Genomic DNA, 10,062 nt, shown 5'->3' on the forward strand with positions numbered 1-10,062 from the left:
CTCTCCTCTGTTTTGGAATGTGTGCATTCTTCCTGCAATCTCTGTATTAGAACGCCTTTTCTTTTACGAATTGATAGATGAGGTGGGTTTTTTAGAATCCTTGCTTGGTAAAAATAAATCCCTCGGCTGAACCCTATTTTTTTTTAAATGTCCTGCTCTGTGACATTCCAGAACCTCAGCATTCCCGTGTCAGCACCCAGGTGGCCTCCGGATTACCCGTTTTACATTTTTCAAAAAAACGTTCTAGCTCCTTTTTTAAAGAAACTAGAAGTCAGAGACATTCAGTAACAAGCCCGAGACCACATGGCTGGAGAAGCCAGTGCGGGATTTGAACGTGACCCTCTCTGGCCCGGAAGCTCAGGCTAGCATGATTGCCTAGCACCTTCTCCCCATCTCCTTAAGGAAGAATGTAGCCCAGTGCTTGGCCGGAGAGGCCCCCCCAAGGGGTAAGGAGATGAACCCCAAAAGAGGCTTGGATCTGGTCCCAGAAAACCTTCTACTTTTGAATCCACACTTTCTGTTCCTGAGAGTCTGTGGTTAACTCGGGGTTCAGCGCCCCAGTGGCAGAGGAAGGAGAGGTGCGGGCAATACCCCAGAGCAGAGGAAAATGCCCATGTGGTTTTATTTGTCTTAAGAATAAATTTTATTTAATATCTATATGGCAGACTTATGGGGTCAACTTGGCTTCTACCTTGAGTAAAAATTCTCTAAAGGGTGGTAGTGAGAATCCGATTGCAGAAACTGAACAGTAAATGCATCTTGCTGGAGAAGGGGCACTGTCTTCAGGATGGGGGGGGCAGCTGGCCTGGAGCTAGGGGTGAGCTCCCAGCATCAGAGGGGCCGACCTCACAAGCGGGGGCCAGGGACCCTGACCTTACCCGGTCCTATGACCCGAGTCGCTCTCCTGGGACTCTGTGGAGCGTGAAGAGTGGCCATGGGGCTCCTCCAAGCCCCGTGGACCATGGAGAGAGAAGAAGGTCTGAGACCAGGAGACTGTCTCGGGAGCCCAGCAGCATCGGTGGGCTCCGTGTTGTAGGAGAAGGGGACAAAAGTCTTGGTCAGCAGCAGAAGTTGGGAAAGTATTGGTAGTGAGGGTTGTAGCTCCTTAGGTTCCTCTTCAGGCAGTAGACGAGCTTCTGGTCACAGGTGCAGAGCTGTGCTTGGCAGGGGGGCCCGAACTCTGCAGACAGGACGCCAAATGCACAGTAAGGAAGCGAAGGGGGGCTCTGCCGACTCTGTGTCTCGGGCTTGCCTCTAGTCGGAGCCGACTCCCCGGCCTGCCTCCTGCCCAGGAAGCTCTCAGTCTGATGAGGGAAGCACAGCTTCCACACTGGGAAATGCGTGAGCCGATGGAAGAGGCGTAGCTGCTGCCCCAGGGGGAGGCTTCCGTCCAGGGAGACACAGCCCCTGCCCTCCAGGAGTTGCCAGTCTGACGGTGGAGACACATTCTCTGCCCTTGGGAGTTCCCAGTTTGATGGCGGAGACAGCCCCTGCTCCGGAGGAACTCCAGTTCTCATAGAGGAGATACCACCCCCAGACTTAGCTTTGAACTCAGATGGCCCTGAGCTTGAATCCCAGCTCTAGCTGTGCGCACTGGCAAGGCTCTGAGTTCCAGCTTTCTCATTTGTAAAATGGGGAGACTAAATACACTCCAAAAGATATTTGGGGAAGCAAGTAAACAGAAGTATGCAAAGCATTTGGCACCTAGTGAATGCTCAGGCTGCGATGTTTCAGCCCTTCCCCTGAGGTCAGATACGGCTGCCAATAACCCTGCCCCTCTTGCCCCCAGCTCTGCCCTCTAAGATATAGGCTGGCTGACCTCTAGGGGCAGCTGAACTCAGAACCAGCAGAGACCCAGGTTCTATCAGTGGCCCGAATGGGAAGCCCCAGGCTTACCACAGGTGACCAGTCCCCGTACAAATCTGTATTTGTATGACTGTGTCCAGATGTGGCAGCCTTTCTCCTCCAGCTGCGCATAGCAGTGATCATGCACCGAACAGCACCTGTCAATGCAAGAGACGTAGATCCTACGTAAGGGGCACGTCACTTTAAGCAGAGGCCACCTAGGTGGGTGCGGTCTGACAAAGAAAAAATCTAGGGATATGGATGAGTACTTCTCTGCTCTTCCACTGGGGCTGCCTGCCACTGGCTAGTGGCTCGCTGACCTGCTTTCTCCTCCAGGGCTCACGGTGAGCCTACATTTCTCAGCCTCCCTTGCAAGTGGGTGTGGCCACACGACTAGGTTCCTGCCAGGGCATCATGGGCAGAAGGGATGCTCACCACTTTCAGACCTACCCATGAAACCCTCCCACACTGTCCTCCCCTTTCTCTCTTTCTCCGTCTCTCAGCTGGATGGAGATGACCTAGCAGAGGACTCTGAGACCACAGGGGATGGCAGAGCCATAAGAGGGAAGGAACCTGGGTCCTGGAATTAACATGTGATCCACATGGAACTGTTAGGTGAGCAAAAAACAAACTTCCAGTATGTTAGGTGTGGCAGATTGCATTTTTTTTAAATTGATTTACAGAAAAATAGAGAAGGTAGTACAGAGTGTTCCCTTTTACCCCACATCCAGTTTTTCCCATCATTAATTAGTACAATACACTTGTTACAATTAACAAACCAATATTGATGTCATTGACTAAATAACTAATCAGCTAAATCATAATATATCATTATTGATTAATTATAAAAAGACCATAGTTTATTTAGATTTCCTTAGTTTTTATCTAATATCCTTTTTCTATGTGAGGATCCCATCCAGGATACCTCATTACATTTAGTTGTCATGCCTTGCTAGGCTCCTCTTGAGTGTGACAATTTCTCACATTTTCCTTGGTTTTGATGACCTTGACAGTTTTGAGGCGTGCTGGGTAGGTATTTTGTAGGATGCCCCTCTATGGGGTTTGGCTGATGTTTTTCTCATGATAAGACTGAGGCTATGGGCTTATTTTGCTCCTCTAATTACTCCAGCTTTGGCCGTTGGGAGCCCTTCCAGTTAGCTCCTGTGCTCCCTGACATCTCTATCAATGTGGCAGGTGGTTCTTTTTGAACACTTCCTTATCTTTTGGCCTTACATGAGACTCCAGGTTCGTCCTGTATATTTTCTGCCCTGGTCCTAGAATCAGCCAGGTCTCCAAGGAGCCTTGGTTCCGTTTTTCGAAGAATAGTGTCAGAGACCAGGTCTGGGCATTAGGAGTTGCTTATTGCTAATGGGATATTGTTTCTTTTAGGTCCTCTCTGCTGCCAGAGCAAAAAATGTGTCTATTTTAACCCATGTTTGTACACACATCTGTACCTATTTCTGTATGTAACCACCAGCATCTATATTAAGCTAAACAGGAGTTCATACTGACATCTCCACCTCTAATCCATCACCATAGGGCGTAAACTCTCCCTCCAGCAGTGGAAACTTGGCTCCCACCCTCTGCCATCCATTTGCCTAATGGCCCCATCCCATCATCCACACCAGGGGTCTCAGAATTTTCCAAAGAATCGTCTCTCCTTCTCGCATGTTCTAGAACTTTGACATTTCCCAATCAAGAAATGGAATCTCGATCCCCTTCCTCCCAAAGCCTTTGTGACTACCTCCACCAACTGACACCATAGAATTTCTGAGGCTAAACCCTTTTGTCTTGCAGTGTTGGGACACTCACTCTTGGAACCCAACGGTCACTGTACTGTGGGGAAGTTCCAACAGCCTTGCAGAGGCCTAAGTGAGAGGAACCGAGGCCCCCAGCCCACAACCTCCGCTGAGGCCCCAGCCAACAGCCAGGGGTGACAGCATGTCAGCCATGGGAGTGAGCCCTCCGGAAACTGGATGGTCCAGCCTCATTTGAGCTGCCCCAGCTGAAGCTGGGTGGAGCAGGGACAAGCCATCCTGCCAAGCCCTGCCCCACAGGTAGATTCTTAGCAAAGTAAATGGTCATGGTCACTTGAAGTCACTACTCTTGGGGTGATATGTTATGTAGCAATGGACCAACTGACACATGTGGTCACTGAGATGCGTGACATTACTAGATGTGTCTCGAGCAAGTCAGTTCACCTCTCTGACACACAATTTTCTCACCAATAAAATGGCGCTTTAATACTCATCTTCCGGAACTGACGTGGAATTACATGAGATCTTGCGGGCGCAGAGGCTGAACATAAAGGATAATCATGATAATCAGCTCACCAATCCGTGCTGTCCTTGGGGATCCCCCGACCGCCCCAGCCACAGTAGCAGCCATAGAAGCCGTAGTTTGTCAAGGCGTTCTTCCCAGTCACCTTCTCAATCATGGACTTGAGGTCCAGCAAGCCCCCGGGCACAGCAGGAACACCTGGAAGACAGCCCCCGGCCCCTGGCGAACATGCTTGCCCGGCATGCACCTGCCCCTGCTCCTGCCCCCATTCCTGCCCTGGGGCTCGCGGGGACCCAGGCGTCTCCTCTTTCTTCTCCCCATTAGTGGGACGGGAGCAAGAAAGGGGAGGACAAGCAGTAGAGCTACAAGTCTGGACTCGGAGAATAGGAGCCGTGGGTTCAAATCCTGCCTCTGCCCACTCATTTTCACAGCATGATGTCGAGTAAGTCACTTAATCCCTCAGAGCCTCTGCCTCCTCATCGGCAAATTAGGGGCAGTGGGGCGGCGGGGGGCTAAAGTGAACGCCTACGTTGTGGAGTTATCTTGAGGGTTACAATGAGAGAAAGGATGTGAATTTTGAGCACAGAAGCAGACACCTAGTGAATGACCAAGAAATATGAGGTATAATTAATACAGTAGCGATAGGAAAGCAGGCAGACAGATGCGCACCCCCCTCCCCGCAAATAACACCACTTAGAACATAAGGCCCAGGACCATAGAAGGGTGGGATCCTTCCAGATCACTGAAGCCAGCTCCCTCATCTTCCAGACTGAGAAACAGTAGTTTGGAGGGAAAGGTTCAGGGTTTCACAGTGAGCCAAGTGTTCCCTCCCTGCACTAAGCCTCCCGCCTTCCGCCCTCTGCCCTCCGCGAGTCTCCAGGGATCTGGCAAGACATCGAAGATGAGGACAGCCTGCCGGCGGGGGCGGGGGCCTGCCGGGGGGGGCTGTGTACATGGTTATGGGGCTCCCCTGTGCTGGGCGGTTACCTCCAGCTGGAAGGTGGCAGCAGGTGGGGCCGGCCTCCGCAAAGAATGACCCAGGAACAGAATAGTTACAGAAGGGTCTTGTTCTCGTTTGGGCTTTATTTTGTTTTGTTTTGTTTTGCACCAAAGTAAAAAATACGCCTCGCATATTTGCAAGCCACATATTGTTCCCAAGGCAGAATCTTTACCCATCACCACCTAGAATCGTGCGACAGCCCCACCGGTGGGCTGAGTATCATCCTGTGTCACAGATGAGGAGACAGAGACTCAGAGAGGCGAAGGTTCTTGTCGATGCCTACACAGGAAGCACAGAGCCAAGATTCAAACTCAAGTCTCCCCGACCTCAAAGACTAGCCTCCTTTCCATCTACCCTATGGTTCTTAGGGGTGGAAGGTCACAAGTTCAGAGGTCATGGGGCCAGCACTTACTGCAAACCAGGAACCAAGCCAGTATGAGAAGGCCGTTCATCTCTGGGGTTCTGGAAAAGAAAACACATCCCATCCCGTGACATGCCTCTCGGGAGACGCATTCGGACCCCACCCCCGGGTCCCCACCAACTCAAGGAGTTGATCCCAGGGGTCCCTGGGGGGCAGTAGAGCGCCTGTGGGGTATGGTCCCCCATCGTGGCAGGAGAGGACTTCCCACCATAGATGTCCCAACACAACGGTCCCCTCTGCAGACAGTGTGACTGCCTTTCAGGGCCTTCTTGTGGCTTTGTGGGTCCTGAGCAGTTTTGCTTTCATGGGCCCCTTCCTCCAAAAAAATTTCTTTCAAGGAGTATTTTACAACCGTGTCGGTATGGAAACCAACACAATCCGGGCTGGATGCAGTAGGATGTATTCGTGACTCTTATATTCTATTTTCCTCCTGATTCTAAAAGAATTCAAGTTCATACATTTCCATGGGCCCCAGGCACTGTGCCTACCTAAAGAATAAGTCGACCCTGGGTACTCATGAGGGCTCCGAAGGGCAGCTATCACTGCTCCCATTTTTCCAGTGGAGAAATGGAGGCTCAAAGAGCTCGTGGAACTTGCCAGAAGCCATGCAGCCAGTAAGAAGTGGAAGAAGGGCTCAAACCCAGGCCTGAGCACCTCTCACTGCACAACACAGCCTCCCTTCACAGAAGGCTGAGTTGCCCTGTGGGCCGTGGAGCCTGGAGACCCCAGCTTCCCTCTCCAGCACCTGCCTTCGGCGAACACATGAATCACTGGCCTTGAGTCCCGAAAATTCACACCCAGAAGGCAGAGGAAAGTCCATGTGTCGTGGGCCAATGCCTGATTCTAACTTGGCCTCTTGAAGGTTCCTTACCGGTGGCTGCCTGTCTCCTTTCCCTGTGTGGATCCCAAAGTCCTTGTTTATCCACAGCTGCTCGCTGGGCTGATGGTCTAACAGGATTTCCCCTTCGGTGCCCGGCTGTCTCTGATCCCTGAGTCCAGCGGTCACTTGTGCAGGGCTCTGCCCCGAGCCCCTGGCACCTCCGGAGGCCTGGCTCCAAACATACAATCTCCAGCTCCCCGGGGCTCCTGGCTACCAGGCTGGCCTCTCCGTGCGCCCTTTGTCCAGCAGCCCCTCTGAGTTCCAAGAACATTCCTGAGGATTCTGTCCACCCATGGCCTCTGCCCCGAGGGCTCTAACCAGCCAAGGGAAAAGACTCTAGACCCTACCCTTCCACACCCGTCTTCCTCGGCTGCTTCCCGGAGCTGCAACAGGAGGAAGGTGCCAGCCACCACACACAGGGCACCCACAATGTGCCAGGTTCTCTCCCCATCTCTTTAAGCCTGCCGAGAATCCTGGCAGGTGTTTATTGTTAAACCTGCTGGCACAGTGTCTGTCCTTCGACAGTCGTTTGTTGAACAAGGGGCTAGCAGTCACTGATCTCACAGATGGGGAAACTGAGGCTCGAGAAGGGGACATGAGCTGCCCAGTGATTCAGCCCAGGACTGTGAATCTACTCTGCTCACTGCCTCTGAGCAGCCCCTGTGTACTATTCATGGTGTTCCTTTTCCATATTTGATGATGCTTTGATGTCCTGTGGTCGCTTTGCTGGGCTGGGAAGACACAGCCTCCCCCAGGAACAGCTAATTCCCAGGGTGACCGAAGACTCCCCGGGGAGCGTGGCTTTCATACATGCAAACCAGCCAGTCTTCAACTCCCTCCCCAACCCCTCTGTCTAACTCTCCCACTCCCAGCCAATATTTCCCCTGCCCTAAATCACCACCCCAGGGCCAGGAAGCAGGCAGCTAGCGACCCACCACCCTCTGCAGCCCAGAGTTTGCTGAAATCCTTCGAGCTGGCCAATCCCAAGCTGTTTGCCCTGCCCTGCCTTGCCCTTCCCGTGGAAAACACAAGAAAGGCTCTGGACCGAGCTTGCTCTCATTTCTTCTGCCTCCTGGTCAACTTGGTGCTTCCCCGTGTGGCCCTGCCCAGTGGGGTGGGTCCCCTTCTCTCAGAAACCGTGAAGAACAGACTGTCTTCTAAATGCCACCTCACTCCTGATCTGTTGGCTTCACCATACCTGAATCTGAACCAAACTCCCAGGCACATTTTAGAGCATCTGGGGCCAGGGCCATTGGTGTGAGGGAGCAGCACGAGACCCCATGGAAAGGGGTCGGGAAGAGGCAGAGAGGCCTCACCGAGGAGGCGACCGAAGCATGAACACAGCTGTCCCAGGGGCCGGGAAAGTGGCCCATCAGTGGAGCTCAGAGCCAGTCACCGGGAGAAGGATGTGGGGCTGCTATTTTTATCGAGCGACCACAGAGGGAAATGAGCACAGCCGTGAGATAATTTTGGAGTAAAGTGGTGGCTGAGGTCATGAGAGGTGGAGAGAGTGGAGACAGACAGCCTCACGGAAGCCCGAAAACGTGGGGGTCGGTAGTGGCCGGGTCCCTGGGTGGACAGGAGGTAGCAGCCCCCCCCCCCATGCCCTAGGACCCCCAGGTTAGGTCTCTGGCCACGAAGGATGGACAGCAGCAAGCCCACGGCACAGCAGGCGTGTGAGAGACCTCCCCTCAATCTGGGGAGGGGGAGGCACTGGGGCATCAGGGGCCTCCTCTCCCAGGCCCTCTCCCTCCCTGTGCCCTGCCCACCACCCTACCTCAAGCAAGGCAGCCCCCAGAATGAGATTCCTCACCAGGGAGGCCTTCTGTCCACCTCAGGCCTGCGGAAGAAGCAGGGGCTGGGCCCTCGGGTTTTAAAGGCCTCTCTGCCCTCCTCCCACGCTCCTGCGTGGGCGAGCTCCAGGACTCCAGAGGGCTCATGTGGAAAGCCCTGTTTCTCCCTCTCGAGACCCCTGAGGACTTTTTGCCTCCCTGGGTCCCAAAGCAGCTATTCCCTGGAGCATGTCACAGTGCCTGGGCGATGTTCAGGAGAGACACTGAGGAGAGTCTGGCTTGGGCCACCCACTTTCCAGGGTGCTCCACCAGGGACAGGACAGCTGGGGTCCCCCTCCCAGGGCAGCCTCCCTCCTCCCGCCGCCCTGTGTCTCTGGAGTCCTCCAGCCCACGGCTCCTGCTCGCATTTCATTCCAACTCCCTGGGGCTCAACTCAGGGACAGCCATGGCAGCCAGGCGGCGCCCCCTCTTCCTGTCGTTCCCGACCTGCTAACCCCCGACTCTGCCTTGTCCCGGGGCCGGGGCGACCCAGGAGCCTGTGACAGCCCCACTCTGGAGAGATGTTGTAAACTGTAGCTGGAGCCCGGCTGGCACCACCCTTTTGGCCCCGGGCTCCTTACCCAATTCCTGCCTTCCTTCTCTCTGCGAGGGAGAACCCACCAGGCTTGCAGTCAGAGCCATGCAAGCCGCAGTCCCCACTCAGCCACCCAGGAGCTGTGTGACTCCGGGCAAGTCACCACACCTCTCTGTGTGTTCCTGTGATCTAGGAGAATAGTGACTCCCTGCCGCCCCAGAGGCTCGTGGTGAGGAGCATACTGTATAAAACAAGGCCGGGTGGCGAGATGTGTGGCTCAGGGGTTGACATCACAGGCTCCAGATGAGCTTCAGGTCCGGTCCTGGCTTCCCCACCATAAGCTGCATCTCCTCCGGGCCGGCTGCCCTTGGCCTGCCTCAGAGAGTCCTCGTTAGGATGAAGTGAATGAATGCATTTGTAACAGAGCAGTGGCCAAACAGTGCGAATAAGTAAATGTAACCTTCTAGAATGTTCTTGAGGAGCATAGGTAACTGTTATTAGGCTCTGCTCTCCACTTCTATGAATCCTGAGCCCTGCTCCCCCCGCCCCGTGTGCACACACTTTTCTGAGACGTGGGTGTGAGCTCCTCCTTCCCCCTCTTGGTGTCTCTTCTCCCCTCTCTCAGCTCAATCACGGCAGCCTCAGAGAGAAGCCCCTCCTTGCGGCCCTCACCGGCCCTTCTCTTCCTGAGACCTGACTGCTGGGCACCCCACGGAACCCTGTGAACCCCAGTGCAATACCGAAAGTACCTACTGAGTGTCTCCCACACACAAGGCGCTGCAGGGGATCCGCTGTGAGCGAAACGGAGGCCGGAGCCCCTCACGCTTCCCCTCGGGTCGAGGGAACAGAGAGCAAAGACACCGAATACGTACACAAGGCGTCGGGCGGGGGGTAGCGGGGAGGGCAAAGACTCCTCTCTGTTCCACGTGCACTTTTCCCTTTCCCCACCAGTCCCTTCCTCCACCTCACAGGCCTCGCCATCCGACACCAAACAAAACGAGCGAGCAAAAGGAAGCCTCCCTACCTCTGCCGACCTGTCTCTCCAGCTTTTGTTTTCCCCTCTAAAAGCCACATTTCTGGACGGAGAAGCCTCCACTTGCTCATCACACACTTCCTTCTGAACGCGGGGCCGCCTGAAGCCTCCGCTGTGTCCCGGAGCTGGATCCCAGGGACCCACCCCCCCAAAGCCTGGTGCTTCCCAAGCCTGGGCTTCACCCCCCACCCAACCCACTCTCTCTCTCTCTCTCTGGCTTTGAGAGGCCACACCCC

At 54.4% G+C, this 10,062-nt stretch overlaps 1 protein-coding gene across 5 annotated transcripts; it reads right to left on the bottom strand.

Moving 5' to 3' along the window:
• Positions 1-638: 638 nt before the first annotated feature.
• Positions 639-9,614, bottom strand: LOC112811707 (phospholipase A2 group V). Of its 5 annotated transcripts, none has more exons than XM_073903258.1 (5): positions 9,547-9,614; positions 5,538-5,587; positions 4,179-4,323; positions 1,897-2,003; positions 639-1,180 (listed from the first exon to the last, which is right to left on the bottom strand). In XM_073903258.1, the coding sequence occupies exons 2-5, from the start codon at positions 5,575-5,577 to the stop codon at positions 1,059-1,061; spliced, it is 414 nt and encodes a 137-aa protein (XP_073759359.1). In that variant the 5' UTR covers positions 5,578-5,587; positions 9,547-9,614; the 3' UTR covers positions 639-1,058. The 5 variants fall into 5 exon arrangements, with proteins under 5 accessions (XP_073759359.1, XP_073759360.1, XP_073759358.1 ...); XM_073903259.1 differs by lacking the exon at positions 9,547-9,614 and adding an exon at positions 8,840-8,881; XM_073903257.1 differs by lacking the exon at positions 9,547-9,614 and adding an exon at positions 8,240-8,309.
• Positions 9,615-10,062: the final 448 nt, after the last annotated feature.

Source organism: Callorhinus ursinus, unplaced genomic scaffold, assembly GCF_003265705.2.
Source record: "Callorhinus ursinus isolate GAN/ISIS: 27379988/994484 unplaced genomic scaffold, GSC_fseal_2.0 scaffold18, whole genome shotgun sequence".
NCBI lineage: Eukaryota > Metazoa > Chordata > Mammalia > Carnivora > Otariidae > Callorhinus > Callorhinus ursinus.